The sequence below is a fragment of the Austrofundulus limnaeus genome, unplaced genomic scaffold (genome assembly GCF_001266775.1).
Source record: "Austrofundulus limnaeus strain Quisiro unplaced genomic scaffold, Austrofundulus_limnaeus-1.0 Scaffold293, whole genome shotgun sequence".
Taxonomy (NCBI): domain Eukaryota; kingdom Metazoa; phylum Chordata; class Actinopteri; order Cyprinodontiformes; family Rivulidae; genus Austrofundulus; species Austrofundulus limnaeus.
This window is the reverse complement of record NW_013952695.1, coordinates 272,936-289,197: the sequence shown is the minus strand read 5'-3', so window position 1 is coordinate 289,197 and position 16,262 is coordinate 272,936. Positions and strand designations below refer to the sequence as shown.

At 40.7% G+C, this 16,262-nt stretch overlaps 1 protein-coding gene across 2 annotated transcripts in view; it reads left to right on the top strand.

Annotated features, from left to right (window-relative positions):
- The window catches only part of peli1b (pellino E3 ubiquitin protein ligase 1b), a gene marked incomplete in the record, with an annotated part of 48,690 nt that extends 32,638 nt beyond the window's left edge, over positions 1-16,052 (top strand). For both annotated transcript variants that reach the window (XM_014021450.1, XM_014021451.1), the window contains 5 exon segments: positions 6,750-6,879; positions 7,771-7,872; positions 10,026-10,223; positions 10,358-10,546; positions 15,002-16,052. In XM_014021450.1, the coding sequence (XP_013876904.1) occupies positions 6,750-6,879; positions 7,771-7,872; positions 10,026-10,223; positions 10,358-10,546; positions 15,002-15,571 (1,189 nt within the window).
- Between the last annotated feature and the right edge of the window lie 210 nt (positions 16,053-16,262).

Genomic DNA, 16,262 nt, shown 5'->3' with positions numbered 1-16,262 from the left:
CGAGTACTTGATGCTGGTATCGGATCCGATTCCGATACTGGTATCGGTATCGGGACACCTCTAATTTTTGTAGACAAAATTTTCAAGTTATACATGCATACAAGTTGTACAGAATGTCTCAGAGCATGTAGGCCCTTTTTACTGCAGCTGCTTTCCCCGCGGCCGACAGTCCGCTTGTCACCAACACACATGCACGGTCTAGTACATCTGTCTTTATGGGGACATTGCATTGACTTCCATTAACTGACCCCATACCCCAAACCTAACCTCACAGGTATACATCTAACCCTAAATCTAACCTAAACTCAATTCACACCTAAACCTAACCCCTGACCCACCAACGGCATTTCCCCCCATGGGGACTAGGCTTAAATCCCCATAAGTACCASTTGATCCCCACAAGTAACACAAGTAGCAGTGCACCCGATTATTTGTGAAAATTAYGGATTTTCGAGGGTCAAGATACAGGTTCAAACCTCCAAAGGGGTTGGCATGTATTTACACACATAGTATGTAACCAGTGTTTTGGTTTTATGTGTCTAAAGGTGCACTCTACTTACATAAATTAAGATTTGCATACTTAAACTTTTACATGTTACAACAATCTGCTGAATAATTGTAGAGATGAYTCCAAGACAAAAACCAAACAMTAGAAATATGTTTGCTTGTAAACATATTTTACATTTCTTAACTGATAAACAAGCTCAGTACAGGCTCTTCATAATGCAACACATAATTGTGTATATATTTGACTTTGCTTTGTTCTTTGATTTCCTTTGTCTGCCAAAGATGTCTCAATATAATTTTAGAGGTAATCACAGCTTGAGAACAATGAAGGGTGTGGCGTTAGACAGTGAAGTAATGTGGTGAAAACCAAGCGTCTCAAAGGAATAAAAATCTGTAAGATTTATATGTAACCCTCCGGATATCTTCTGATACGCTTAGTTGAGTACGCTTCTTATTTATTCAGCTGAAGAGCTGACGAGAAGAAATCAAACTGGAACGTGTTTTCAGAAAGCAGCACAAACATTGGAGGTCTGGTTGCTGAGGTCCACRCTCTCAGATAGAACAACAAGGGAAGTAACCACATTGTTTCGACACCGCACGATGAGATCTACGTGTATTTTAGCTGTCAGCAGCAGATATCATCTCTGAAAACTTTTCTTCCATCAGCTGTAGGGGAAATCCTTCCACTCCACCCTGCATCTTCAGCACAGACAACAATCTCACTGATTCCAAGACATCAGCCAACTGTGGTGGACTTCCACTATCTGTCTCCAGACTTTTTGACTTTCCTTTTACCAGCCCACTCCACTGAGATGTAAGACAGACTCCTCACACATGTTTCATGTCTAACACAGACAGTCGGTGTCACAGCTGACTCACAGTTTGTACTCGTCTGCGTTSTGCTGGAGCTGTATTGTCAGGGAGCTGACAGTGGAAATTTTCCTTAGTGGAAAAATCCCCATTAAGCAGTAAACTCAGTTCCATGTCTTTACAAGGGAGAACCCCAGTTTTCTGTTTGCTGTGCTTTTTCCGTTCAAAGAATTTGATTCTAGGTCAGGCCATCCAGTTGTTTTTCTCCTTTAGTTTTTTTATTTTTTAGAAAAAGGCCAACAGGGGCACTTTTTGCTTGGTAACATTAGGAGTTACCATTTGAGCAACTAGGAGGACTGCTCTTTAAACTTTAAAGGGTTCGCAGAAGCTGCAGCAGTCGAGTACCTAACCCTGACCTCTGTTCTCTAACCGACTACAGCGAAGAGAATCTATCTCTGTTGCACCGATACTCTGCAAGACAAGACTGCTGACTTTCATTAATCTGTAATATAAAGCCTAATTAGGTCATGGAAACTGACATGGAGAGTTGCATCATCCATGGCCAAATTATGTTTGTCGCTGTAAACATAAAAACAAAAACCTCTGATATGAATGTAGCTACATTAAGCTTATAAAAGATATATCATTACTGCCATTTGTTCCAAAGCTGATTCTCTTTAAAAGATCCTGCAAAACCAATTTCTTTTAAATCTATATAATGCATAATTTGAATACATATCTCCTTGTTTGTTTCCCACAAATTCACTGYGCTTCACATGTAAAAAAAATGGTGGTGGAATGTTGTCTAACCTCACATACAATAGCAAATATGTGTACGTTTTTGGCCACACTTGCACAATAAAGGACAGAGTCAGACAYCTCAAACTTTCATAAACCACCAAAGAACCAAACCATCAAGAATTTTTTCTTCTTTCTGCTACCTTTCATTTTATTTGGGTTTTGTATTATTATTTGTTGTATGTATAGCATTTGTTTCATTTTTAAATTAAATGAATAATTTTTTAAAATAAATAAAAAAATAAAAATAATCTAAGCAAAACAGAAGCATAAACAAAGGTCTTRAATAACCTGCCAATAAAGTGAAAATAAAATAATCACTATTCAGTTTGTGGTGAGAGTGTGTCATGTAGAAAATATCAGTATTTTTTACATATGAACTCCACTAAGGCCTGAAGGGCTCAAATGTTAATAATTAATAAAGCTCCAAAAATACATGTGAAGCTGGAGATAATAACTTAAATTTCTATTTTAATATTTTCAAAAAGTACACCATTTTCACTTTAAGTTCAAATTACCATCCAACCTAACCAAAAAAAAATTAATAATAAAATAAAAAACAGATTTTATTTATTATTTAGATATTTAGATTTAAATTAAAGGTAAACTAGGAGGAATATCAGTAATTTTAGCTAACTAAATCACTAGATTTTGTCTTTATGGAGATGTTTTGCAGACCTCATTTAGGGAAAATATTACTTATTTTTGCATTACAACCTCATTCTGACTAAGTTTGGCAGCACAGGTCATRTATCTTGTATGTCTCAATGTTGTATTCTTGTTTAATTTTTGTAATGAAAATTCAGACATGAGCAGGGAGTAGTACCAGAGTCATCCCCAGCACATGACCTGAGCTCTAACAGGTAGCTTCAGATCCTTGTTTGAAACCTTGACATGCAAGGCGTCAGGCGTTTTTTTTAAGCAAAGCTTCTTGTCATTATATTGTTGATTTACTCAGGAATATTTAAAAATGAGTAAATACTGAGCAGCTTCTTGGGTCTGTTCAGTATTATTGTAGATTTAAGACATCCCAGCAGACACAGAGGAGAACTGAGCAGTGATTACAGACACAACTGGTTTTTAAGTTATTGTAGGTTTATTTAAGAAGTGGTAGTTTGTTGTTGCTCGCTGGGCTTTAATTTATGGGTGTTTAAAGGAGGCACACACACTAATTGTTAGACATAACAAACCTGGTGTGTGTGTGAATTGGCACACAGTTTTTCCTTGCTCTGGTTCTTCCTGCCTCTCTGTTTGAACATGTTGTGTATGAACACACTCATGAACACAAACGCACTTCTTTCTAACCTTTGCCCTTTCCGCTCTTGTTTTGGGAATATTTGAATGCATGTGCGCACACGCACACGGTTCTGTTACCCACAGGATCCTGGTTTTGGACAGCCTGCAGCCCTTTCAACTCTCTCCTGCACGTCGGCCCTGCCCTCTCTGTAGATACGGGCTAAACTTCACCATGGTGACTCCCTTGCCATGGTTACTCTTCCCAAACGTTGCCGTGACTCTGCTCTCTCACCATGGTTACACACAAACCTCGCAGCGTTGTTTGATTTTAGTGCTTCTGCTCCCTCCAAACGTTTAGTGGGAGACTGGGCTCCTCACAAACATGCCTGAGCTGTCTTTACTGGACTCAGGACAGAGGGTGGGTTTGTTTCAGGCGTCTGATTGGTCAAAGACACGTTCCAGCTGCGCTGAGCTCTCTTATATATTTTACACCACTTCAAGACATTAGGGCACACTTTATGTCTAAGTTGCTTGACCAGTCCTTACAGTTTATTTACCTTTTATAGTTATTTTTCAAAATCTGAGCTATCTGTATGAAAAAAAGAGTTTTGAAAACAAACTTAAGGGATAAATGTGTTTAGGTGTGTAAGTCTTAAAGTGCCTGTGACATGACATTTGTAAAATAAATATAAAGGCATTATTGGAAAGATAACATTATTAACTTATTGCAGGAATAATTTCCTGCTGCTGACATGAACAGTTGTTGAGATATTTGCATGTGAAGGAACAGGAAGTGATGTCAAAGGGGAATGTCTGCACRGAACAAAGCATTGATAAAATAGCTAACGACACAAAGTGTGTTTCCATCAAGGCTTTTTGATGCACATTTAGAAGTGTCGCATTAAAAATGCGAAAAAAAAAGTCGATGGAAACAGCAAAATTCGAAAAAAAATCCTCAATTCGCTAAAAAGTTTTTATGCTCGCTTGAGGTGGTTTTTGGGTTTTTCGAAAAACACTTAATGGGCAAAAGGAGAGATGGAAACACTTTTGCCGAATAAGTWGTGACGTAGCGAACATTTACCTCACRWAGCTGATCAGCTGTTCCMYGGTACCGGTATCAKTTTCGGGTCGGCTGCAGCCGCGACTGGMAGCAKAACCCTCCTCCCGGCGTCTTCTCATCAATCCCGTAACGTGAAGAAAATTGCATTTCTTTCTCTACGCCTCCAGACAGAAGTAACATCGCCAAAACTATTTGATAACAGAATAATTACAACTTTCCTGGTAGTAGCAATGCGTTCCTGATAACTTCTCTCCATAATCCTGAGATGTGTGGACCCTGCGAGTTTAGCGACGGTTACTTCCTGTTTACTACGTACATGCGTATGACGTAATTGATTCGTTTCAAGCCAGTTGATGGAAACTCAGTTTGATTCACATAATTTTTTCCTTTTTGCGAAATTATTAAAATTAGCTCAAAATTTGAATTAAAATTGGATGTAATTGGATGGAAACACGATTAAAGACTGTAGAGAAGATTCCGATGTTTCTTTAGATTATTTTGAGTYGCTATCAGAGAGAAATGAAGACGAGTCAGAGTTCAAATATTATTGTTTCAATAAACAAAGATTACAGAGTTCTGTTTCTTAAAAAGTTCCCCTTTGATGTCACTTCCTGTTGCACTTTGGTTGAGCCAAGTTCAAAAGAAAATATGCTATTTATGTGACAAAATGGGTAAAATCACACGTTTTATGCACGGTTTCTTATATAAAAATGTATTTTCTTTGACTTTTTGTATTTGATATATAGACATGTCACAGGCACTTTAATGTTGCATGTATTTATTGTTTTTCTCAATAACCACCTTTGATTCTTATTTAGACAACACATAAGATTCAGAACATTTTTTTTATCATTTCAAGAAAATTATCTTATTTCGGACACATTTCTAGTCAGGTGTTTTGTGCTTTAATCAGGAAAAAAAAATCAGGGAAAAGGGTGGAAAAAGACATTTTGCAAAGGACTGGTGATTACTTGCTAATACCAGCTAACATTGAAGCACATAAATCTGTTGTATTATTTATTTTACTTATATATTTTGCCAAGGGTCTGCTGAGTTCATAAACTCATCATTAGTGGGCAAAATCATCTAAAAGTATCACTTTTTAACATGTTTAATGTTACTTTTAGGTCCAGAAAACGTGTTAAGCCTTTTTAGAAAGTAAAAACTGAATTTCAATAGAGGTTTTCTGAAATGAAAATGAGGTGATTTATATACATTCCTAGTATTTAGTTGAATTTCCTGTTTGAAGTTGCGTACCTGAATTGTTTTTTGGTACCTGTCAAAAAGCCTCTTACAGAGTTCTGGTTTGATATAATTTATGAACACAGAATAACTTTTAAATACAGTTTGCATGTTTTCCTCTGGACCGTAACACAGACTTAGCCTGCTTTATTTATCCCRATCCCAAAGTAAAAAAATAAACGTAAATATGTCTTTGAATAAAAAAGCTATAAAAATCATTTGAGGTGAATGTTGCTATAGGAGTGTGGTGAATTTGATCATTTCTTTCTAGAAATTTTCTTAATTTTCAGTCTTGTTGGAAGTTTCCTGTTTGTCTGGCGGCAATAGAACCTCAGAACATGATGCTGCCACAACAAAGTCTAAATGTTTGTGCAGTTTCTGATTATGCTGATGTCATGAAACCCACATTAAGTAAAAAGTTTTGCTACAAATCTGTTGAAAGGAAGCATGTTACGCAATTGCACTCCCTGTAAAAAAAAGGAAAAGTTCAAAGACATTTGTTGCCATGACAGTTATGAGTTTGTGCAAACTTAGATTTTAGTCTTTTGAGTTTCTACATGCATTTAAAACGACAGAGTCAGCGCCTGAGAGAAATCAGAGGAGTTCTGGATGTCGTGACTGTTTATAAAACTGTGGCGTTTCCTATCTGAAACGTGCTTTGCAATACATTCAAATCACCGCTCTGTTTGTAAAAGTAACTTTTATATTTTTTAGCACATTAAACAAGAAAATCTCTGTCAGACGAGCGCTCACAGAGACAACAGTGCAGTCAGTGCAGCTGAGAGCCACAGAGAGTCCATTCTGTGGACGGGAACGCCTCTGTTTATTCTTCAACCGTGTATCAGGGCTAAATGAGTCTCTGTGAGCGTGTTTATTTTCTCTGACTTTTCTGGGGTTATGTTTGGAGGACTTTGTTGTTCGCGGGGACACGACGTGCTCCTGTTCAGATGAAAAGTACAGGCTGCGGAGTTGGAGCTTTAGGAGTGAAGCGCCTGCAGCGTTTTCCTCAACGACTCTTATCCCTGTTTATTGTGCAGCGGCTTAGACAATAATGGCCTCATTGTTTTGTGTATTGCGTGTGTGTTTGTGTGTGCAGGTACAACGGTTCTCTGCCCAATGGGGACCGAGGCCGACGCAAAAGCCGGTTTGCACTTTATAAGAGACCGAAGGCAAACGGGGTGAAACCCAGCACAGTTCACGTGGCCTGCTCTCCACAAGCAGCCAAGGTAAACAAAACACAACGAACATCGTTTGTCATCAAACTAATAAAACTCCTCCTCCTTAGAGCCAAAAAGGAACACAGTGATTTATGTCTTAAGACAGCTTTTATGGACCGACTCTATCAATCAAAAAATAAAGCTCCAAAACACATATTTAATTGCAAGAAATTTTTCTTTTATCCCAGCACTGATCGTATTTTCTGAGGTGCGATTTTGTTTCTCTGACAACAGCAAATAAAACGCGCCCAGCTCTGTGGATTTGGCTGCTTCAGCTAAGGCTTTCCTGAAAGTCTGCTTTTTGTTCTGTCATACTCAAGTCCAGCACACAATGAATCACAAACACGCACTCCCATCAAACAGACAGCAAGAAAACGATTGCAAAGAAAATTGAACAGAAGCAGGTACAAGGTTAGAAAAATGGTGTTTTTACACAGCGTTTAACTGAAACTCGTAGAACGGGTTTACAAGAGAAATAGGTGTGAGGCGTTCGGGGCACTGAAATCCTCTGACCGCTGTTAAATAGTCGTAAAACTTGTGTGGGAAATCCTTCCTTTCAGTTCTGGTTGAACATCTGTCCCCAGAACACACACTTTCACACTCAMAGGCTATTATCTGCAGTAACTTAAACAACATGGAAGAGTCTTCTTTCAGTCCTGTGGGTGGTCTCTGCTGACCAAACAATGTTAGGTCCAGTAAGTGTCCACACAGCTGAAACCTTCACCCAGCYCTCTTTGGCAATCTGTGCACTAAGCAGATGTTTAAGCTGTTTTTTTTTCTCCCCTCACATTAAATCAAACTCAGGCTTCTTGGCAAATCTTGTGAAGCGTCTGATTTCAGATTCAGATTTTTTTAATTTATTTTTTGTTCACCGTCTCTCTCGTCCTTTTGTCTCATCAGGCCATAAGCAACAAAGACCAGCACAGCATCTCGTACACTCTGTCCCGAGCCCAGACGGTGGTGGTGGAGTACACCCATGACAGCAATACAGACATGTTCCAGGTAAGAAAAAAAAACAAAAAMCAAAGCACAGGCTTTTAACTCCAAGCCTGACATTTTACAACCGGTTTTACAATCCTTTTTTACTTTCCACTTCACTGCCCCGCGCTCGTGCTCTGATTAAATGGGCTTAATGAAAGACGTGTGATGTGCGTGACGCCGTTGTTACGTTTCGTCCCTTTTTATGGCAGCTGTGTTGTGTGGGYCCGAGCAGTCGGCTCAGTGCTGACCTAACCTGGTTGTTGGAAGCGTTAACCATCTAATACACAAATAAACACGTTTGCAAACAGTTGWATAGAAGAGAAGTGCATGTTGGGAGCATGGACGTTTTTGTAGTTATGAGCGTCAAATCAGGCCAAATTCATATCTACTTCTGGTATTTAAGGTTGGCGTTCAACTCTAGTCATTTGGTCCTTTACATCTACTCTTCTAATGACTTTCATATACAAACGTATTTATTGCTGTGCAATGTGTCCCAACGACTGCAGAGCACAACCAAAGCATTGGTTTAGACCAGTGGTTTCCAACTTGGGCGCATTGAAAATGTCAATTTATTGCATAACTCTTTTTTTTATTTTCCAAATAAAAGTTTGTACTTTATTCTTTTATTCTCGCAAAATAAAGAGATGGGGAGAGTAGCGAGGCATGGAGTGGGGCTCAGCTTGGCTTGGAAGTAAGAAGAAAATAAGTTGGGAGTCACTGGTTTGGACTAACAACCAACGATAAAAGCACCCRCTTCGGATGTTATCATCCATTAAATGGATGTTATTAGCCTTTATCAGTCCCATAAAATGGCTTCAGACTGGCTTCAGACTGGCTTCAGACTGTCCTGACTGTGCGGCCTTGTGGGTTCTCCGTCCCATAGAATGGCTTCAGACTGTCAGCTGGTTAGTATGAGGCATAAAGCCACTAATTTTTTTTATGCAATCTGGTTAAAATGAGGCATAAAACCACCAAGGTTAAATTTAGAGAAAAAGACATGGGCTACGATAAAGTAGACCGAACTCCSGTGGTAGTGGATTGTTGCATTTCAACAGATATGGCACTGGTAACCCACTAGGGGGCACTGTYGGGACAGTCTGAAGCCATTCTATGGGACTGATAACCGCTAATAAYGTCCATTTAATGGACTGATAACATTCGAACCAGCTGGATAAAAGTGAATACRAAGATGAAAAATTGTTACACGTTTAAGAGGCCATATATCAGTAACAAAATACACAAACAATAAATAAAAGGCATGAACCAGTGTGGACCACAGTGCACTGCAGAATACTGACTTKGAGCATRTGCATTAAAAGGGGTCTTTAACTCCAACGTTGCTCACCTGAATCATCCTAAATGAAACTAGTATTCCTAGAAGCAGTACATACTGTATCATCTATTGACCACATGCCAGAATTTTAATCAAGTATTTTGGCACTCAGAGTACATTAAGGTTGACTCTCAGCAACTAACACGTGAAATATTGGCTTAATAACTGCAACACAACTGTTCTTGTGTTTCATCAGAATAAGTAGTTATGATGGCCGATTTTATTCAAGTTGACTTGGAAGGCTCTTCAGTTTTAGATGCATGCCTAACAATTGYGTTCTTAGAGTTTCATTAAAATCCTTTCCGTTTATGTGATATTTTGCTACTGAACTAATGAACCCACAGATCACGGCATGCCTTTCACAGCAGCGGACGATAATGTAACAAAATAAGAAGAAACCAAGTCAGTCAAAGAGCTTCTCAGTCTCACTTTCAAAGCAGTTGCACTTGGGATGCAAATTGTAAAAGCGTCTTTATTTTTAGTGATAGTGCTAAATATTTAAATGGACTCATACAGTTTTTCTAAAGTTATCTCGTTCTTGGCCAACATTAACTCTGTGGGAGGCTGAGCTGAGCTGTGATTTCTGCTCTGCTGTGATGTTAAATAAAAATATCCTCAAGGTCGTCACGCAGCAGATTTATTCAAACTGCCTTTTTTTTGCTTTTGTGAGACTGCTCAGACCTTTTTGTTCTATATTTATAAACTCTGCAGGTTCTTTTTATGCTTTCTATTTTCATCGCGTTCCTGCCAGCTTCCCCAGACAGAAGATGAATAATAACACATTAACTCATGGCTGCGCATTATTTCCCCCCTAATTCTTCTTCTGTCTCTTTCTCGCCAGATCGGTCGATCCACGGAGAGTCCGATAGACTTCGTGGTGACGGACACGGTGGCCGGCAGCCAGAGCAACGCAGACACTCAGTCGGTCCAGAGCACCATCTCCCGCTTCGCCTGCCGCATCATATGTCAGCGCAYGCCGCCTTACGCAGCTCGCATCTACGCTGCAGGCTTTGACTCCTCKAAGAACATCTTCCTGGGGGTGAGAAACGTCCCGTCTGGTGCTTCATGCTGGCTGTGATATCAGAACCAGTCGCACTTCATCATTTAGTCAGATTACTTCAAGCTGCAGCTTCATCCTAAACCTATAGTTTTTTTTTTTTAAACTCTGATCAGGAGAAAGCTGCTAAGTGGAAGACGTGCGAYGGTCAAATGGACGGGCTGACCACCAACGGCGTTCTGGTGATGCACCCTCGCCACGGCTTCACGCAAGACTCCAAGCCGGGAGTGTGGAGGGAGATCTCCGTCTGCGGGAACGTCTTCACCCTGAGAGAGACCCGCTCGGCRCAGCAGCGGGGAAAGATGGTGAGAGGGAAACACTCCTCTCCACTTTGAGTCAAACCTGTACAGGATCCTCTCAGCCAGTCATCTACACAAGTCACTTATTTGACCGGATTCAGGATGCTGGTCATTTGTTTAATTAAGTCTTATGCTTTTTTTCCTCCTCCTCCTCCACATCATTACCCACGAGCGCAAACTCAGCAGATGTAATATTAATGTGTCTCTTTATCTGCTGCCCCACCTCCATCACAGCACAAATGAACAGCTCTTTAATCTCCACCTGTGCTGCATGAACCTCAGCTGAAGGAAACYACCTGAGTCACAGAGCAGGTCGGCATCAGGGCAATGGGTCACTTAAAAATGAAATATACAGTATATTGTATGTTCAGATTTTCTCTTTAAAATCAGCAGTAAACTGGGTCACATGCAAAATCATAATTTCTTAGCTGGTAAATACATGTTGTATGCTTGGAGTTTAGTTTAGTTTATTTATTTTAATTTGTTTCATTTATTCATTTCATTTAAAAATAAAAAAAAATTATACACAACAACAAAAATAAACAAATAAATAAAATCACACTAGCAATGCAGAAAATTAGATCTCTCTTGGTGCTGTGTAGCCTGGTTAAAACCAGACCCTGTCCTTCACTTTGCTTCGTACGAGGGTCTGGACTCTCTGCTATAGAGAAGCGATTCTTGCAGGAGGCGTGGCCTCTGCTGAAGTCTGTGTGTCGCTGTGAAGGAGGCTAAGCTAAGAAGCTAACCAGAAATCGCGAGCGCTGTAAACAACCCTACTGAGAGGAGAGAAGTACCGAGCTGAATGAGACGACAGTAAATGAGAGCTGCTGCTTTGTCAGACAAATTTAATTTAATTTGGAAGCCTTATCAACACAGWCTGGCTTCATTCACTTCCTTCACTGCCGTATGCTAAAATAACTAGCAGACACTGCGCAGAACATCGACATCATTCAAAACTCCTCCTTCTGTTTGCTGATTGGTCCAGGTAAAATAACTACAAGCAGACACTGCGCAGAAAATCAACGTTCTGTTCTCTGATTGGTTCGGCTAAAAATCTGCCAGCGAAATCCTTGTCGATGGGAGAAGTCCCAGACGGAGCAGAGAAACGAAACTAGAATTGAGCGGAGCTGCGTAGGAAGGCAAGGGCCAGGCTAGGTGCTGTGTAGATAAGTAGATTTTTTTTATTTGTTTTTCATTTTAGTTATTTGACAAAGATGCATTTATGACACYGATGTTGTAACAGTGGTTTATTCAGTAGCAGGTACCAGGTTGATGCTCATTTTAATTCAAGATGTGCTTTTTGTTTTGTTGTTTGGACAACTTCAAATTACTTACCGTTTGTAATCGGCCAGTAGCTCCCTAATGATAAACAGATTAAATACTCATGTAGTTAAATATGAGTTCACTTTAGTGTTTTTAATCCTATGCTGGTGAAACAAATTTGCTGACTCGTTCGGTTTTGAGCTGAAGATTCAGGCCAATAATCGGGACGGTTCTGAAAGTGTCAGTGTTGARATGAACATAAATACAGACATCTTCCCTCCCGATGGTGTCCATGCAGTCGCAGAGCGCCTGCTGTGGGAGCTTTTGTGGAAGATAATAAGGGAGCAGAGAGCAGCGTTCACCCTCCTGTTGTGTTTAATACAAGCTTTGGTGCAGATGAATGATCCAGTTTCATGTYATTTAATGAAACGGGGAGACAGTGGGGCTGTGCAGAGCTCATCCAGCTATGAGAATGAGAGAGTACCATAAAGACAAACAGGTTTTCTTTTTTATTTTGTTTTATTAGATACATACATACATACTGTACATTAGAACATACAGTACATTTAGTCAGGAATGATTCCCAGGATCCATGAGAGTCACTGACTGTCAGCAGGACGAACACGTCAGTCCAGAAGCTGTTCCTAGTCTCATCCTTACATCACCTTTTGGTTTAAGTTATTTCCTCTCCCTCCTCCTCCACTCCTCTCCATCTGTTTTTCCCTCCCGTCCTCATGTGCTCCGCTTATCTAAACATGGAATTTCCCGCTCGGTCTGATCACTGTAAACCAAACTGAGTGCTTCCCTGACACTGTACACATTAAAAAAAGAAAGGGAAAAAAATACACAGCTCCACCCTCCTGCAGCCCGCATTTCAGTTTCCTGTGTCATCTTGCCCCCCAGCTGTCAGTCTCCTGCCCCCTCCCACCCCTCTCTGACACATCTGTCTGAATTAGAGGCAGGGCTGTTTGTGTTACGCCGCCCTCTGCTGTGCTCAGAGCTGTACTGCACAAATCTACCGTACAACCACAGCACAGCACCAGGAGAAGCTGGCATCTAAACATTTRTACCAGCTATAARTATCTATAATATTTATAAACATCTGCRGCATTGTTGTTGATATTATAGATAATGATGTAGACAGAAAAGATACAGAGAAAGTGGCAGCTACGTTGTCAGCAACCATAGAGACAGTCGTATTGTGGCTGAATGAGTCATGTCTTATTCTAAATGTAGGAAAAACTGTTACAATGTATTTCACCAATAAACAAAAATACGAGGATTATCCATGTATAAATATGCAGTAGAAAATGTCACTGAGCTCAAATATTTGGGCTTAGTTTTAGACACTACACTTAGCTTTAAAAACATGTCAACCAAATGACACACACTTTGAATTACACTCTTATGAACKTTAGATGCATCAGAAATGTTCTTTATGTGGTGACTGTATCTCATGTTAGTTTTAAGCCAACAGAACTTTGAATCCCCTTGAATATAAACAAGCTCTTAAAGTCTTGGACAGGAGGACACATCATTAACACCAGTGTAAYTTACTCTCCAGACGTAACTGTTGAGTTTTGAAAATAGGAGGACATTTGCAAATGTATTTAAAATCAAACACGGTTCTCTGCCTTTAAAATCRTTTGTTCRTCTGACCCCCGAGCAAAAGAACAACGAGGACCACCTCTAAACGGGAGTGCAGTATTCCTGAACATAAACCTACTTTTTGACTCGTAGTTTTTGTCCTACAAGGCCCAAACGGTTAGACTGGGAGAAGCTCCACACAGACCTGAAGGCCAGCACAAAGTATGTGATCAAAGAAAAAAAAAAGGTTTTTAGGACACCCAACTATCGGCATTGATTTTTAACTTTTTAACATATTKTAGGGTTTTGTATAGAATTGGAGTTTGTGCACCTTTTTTTGCATTTGTGTATTTTGTATAAAGAGACGTCAGTTATGTTTTATTCATTTTGTACTTGTGTCATTAAAGCTTTCACACTATCATAAGATAGAGAGATCATTTTTTMGGCATGTATCTCGTTCTGCAGTATGAAGACGTTCAGCTCCTTCAGGACTTTCTGGCTATGAGTTTTTGTATTTCAGCAGTTTATCCTTTCTGAGATATGAGTTTTTTCTGCCATGTTTTTCTCATTGAATATGAACAGAGCTGTGTTCAACATCCTTAAAACCCTTCAGCGTTGTTATAAATCTTTACTGTGCCATTTACTTTTTGTTGTAGTTATGCGTTTTTTACTCTCCGTCTGTTCATTTTCTTCTGCTTATCCGGGGGTCGGGTCCCGGGGGCAGCAGTCTAAGAGACCCAGACTTCCCTCTCCCCAGCCACTTGGACCAGCYCATCAGGGGAATCCCAAGGTGTTCCCAGGCCAGCTGAGAAACATGGTCCCTCCAGTGTGTTTTTAAAACTCATTTTCAATCATTTCAGCTTCGTTTACTTTGCTGATTTTACCTTTTTTTTTTCTTTTTTCTTTTTTTAGCTATCGTTCTGGCTTTTTTTCTGATAATTTCAACGTTTTTGTGTTTCTTTATGTTATTTTAGGCTTTTATGCTTCTTTCAGCTGTTTTTTGTGGTTTTAGGTACATTTTACCTAATTTGAGTTTTTTTCAGCTAAATTCACCTTTTTTGTAATAATTCCMGCTTCTGACTGCTCCATTCACAAACATGGCCTCATTCTGTTTTTGTTTGTGCTAATTTCAGCTATATTTAGGCTAGTTTCAGCATTTTTTTCTTTAGCTACCCATCAAAAACCTTTCAGCATGAAGCATTCACACTGCTACGTCTGTAGTTTTTTCTGTACATGGTCCCTGACAAATAAACAAATAACTAGTTTTTTTCCTGAAAGAATTTGATATCTATTTATTTGAACTTAAAAAAAACTTTTTTGAAAGGAACTAAAACTATTTAATGTTCTTAAATAATTCAGTCTGGGTGAGTTTCATCAGAGGAAGCAACTGTTAAATACGAACAACAATATTTGTTTGTTTCAGGGCTTCTGCTCTGGGTTCTTCCTGCTCTGTGTGTTTGGAAGCAGCTGGAGGCAGCGAATCAAACCAAACACAGAATAAAGAACGAAACAGGCGGTTTGGAGAAAAAGGAGCTGATTTATTTGTAAAAGCTGAACCTTCAAGGGTTTATGTTCTGAACTCCCTGCCTGACGCGTGTGGTTGTGTTCCAGGTGGAGACTGAGACTCAGGAGCTGGTGGACGGCTCCCTCATCGACCTCTGCGGCGCCACCCTGCTGTGGCGCACGGCMGAGGGCCTGGCGCGCACCCCCACCCTCAAGCACCTGGAGGCGCTGCGGCAGGAGATCAACGCGGCTCGGCCTCAGTGCCCCGTGGGCTTCAACACGCTGGCCTTCCCCTCCATGCGCCGCAAGGACACGCCGGACGAGAAGCAGCCCTGGGTGTACCTGCAGTGCGGCCACGTGCACGGCTACCACGACTGGGGCAACGAGCGRGAGGGCCGCGAGGGCCGCCTCAGGGAGTGCCCCATGTGCCGGGCCCGGGGCCCCTACGTGCCCCTGTGGCTGGGCTGCGAGGCGGGCTTCTACGTGGACGCGGCTCCGCCCACTCACGCCTTCAGCCCCTGCGGACACGTCTGCTCGGACAAGACGGCGGCCTTCTGGAGCCAGATCCCGCTCCCGCACGGCACGCACACGTTCCACGCCGCCTGCCCCTTCTGCGCCCAGCAGCTGAGCGGCGAGCAGGGCTTCATCAGACTCATCTTCCAGGGGCCGCTCGACTAGCAGGGGGCCAAACACAGCCAGCACGCTTTGGAGGGGGACTCCTTTGGAACGCTGAGCCCTGCAACTAGAACACAGAGGGTTTCAGGGTTTCCTGGACCTTTTTTTTTTTTTGCCTCTTTCTCATTTTTAAGTGACCTTTGTACGGCTTTTTTCACAAACGACGACAAAGATTTCTATATTTTCATGTGAAACCAGAGACACAAAAACCAAACTAAGAACACTGCTGAGTAACCGTTTCATGGAGAGAACTTTTCAACAGTATTTATCTAAATTACTAACATACCACAGTGCAGAAATGCWGTTTTTTTATCTGTGTATTTCTTGCAATATACATGTGTACATCTCTTAGAGTTTATTTAAAGAATCGTGTTTTATTTATGGCCCGGGACGTCATCCTTTATCTGTCAGATATTTCTAACTGTGTTTTCATTTGAAAAAGATCCGTATATTAATCAAACATAAAGTTTTAGGTGTGTCCTGATGCTGCCCCCCCTGTCTTGTTTTAGTTTTCAGCTCTGCTCTCACCACGTTTTTTGCATCCAGAGCAATAGACTTGCAGCAGAAACCTCCTCCAGCGTTACGATGAGCGCTCCCTCCCTTTAACGAGAGAATTATTCCCAATGACGTTAGCCATAACAACGCAGCTATGTAGCTACTGAGACACACACACACACACACACACACACACACA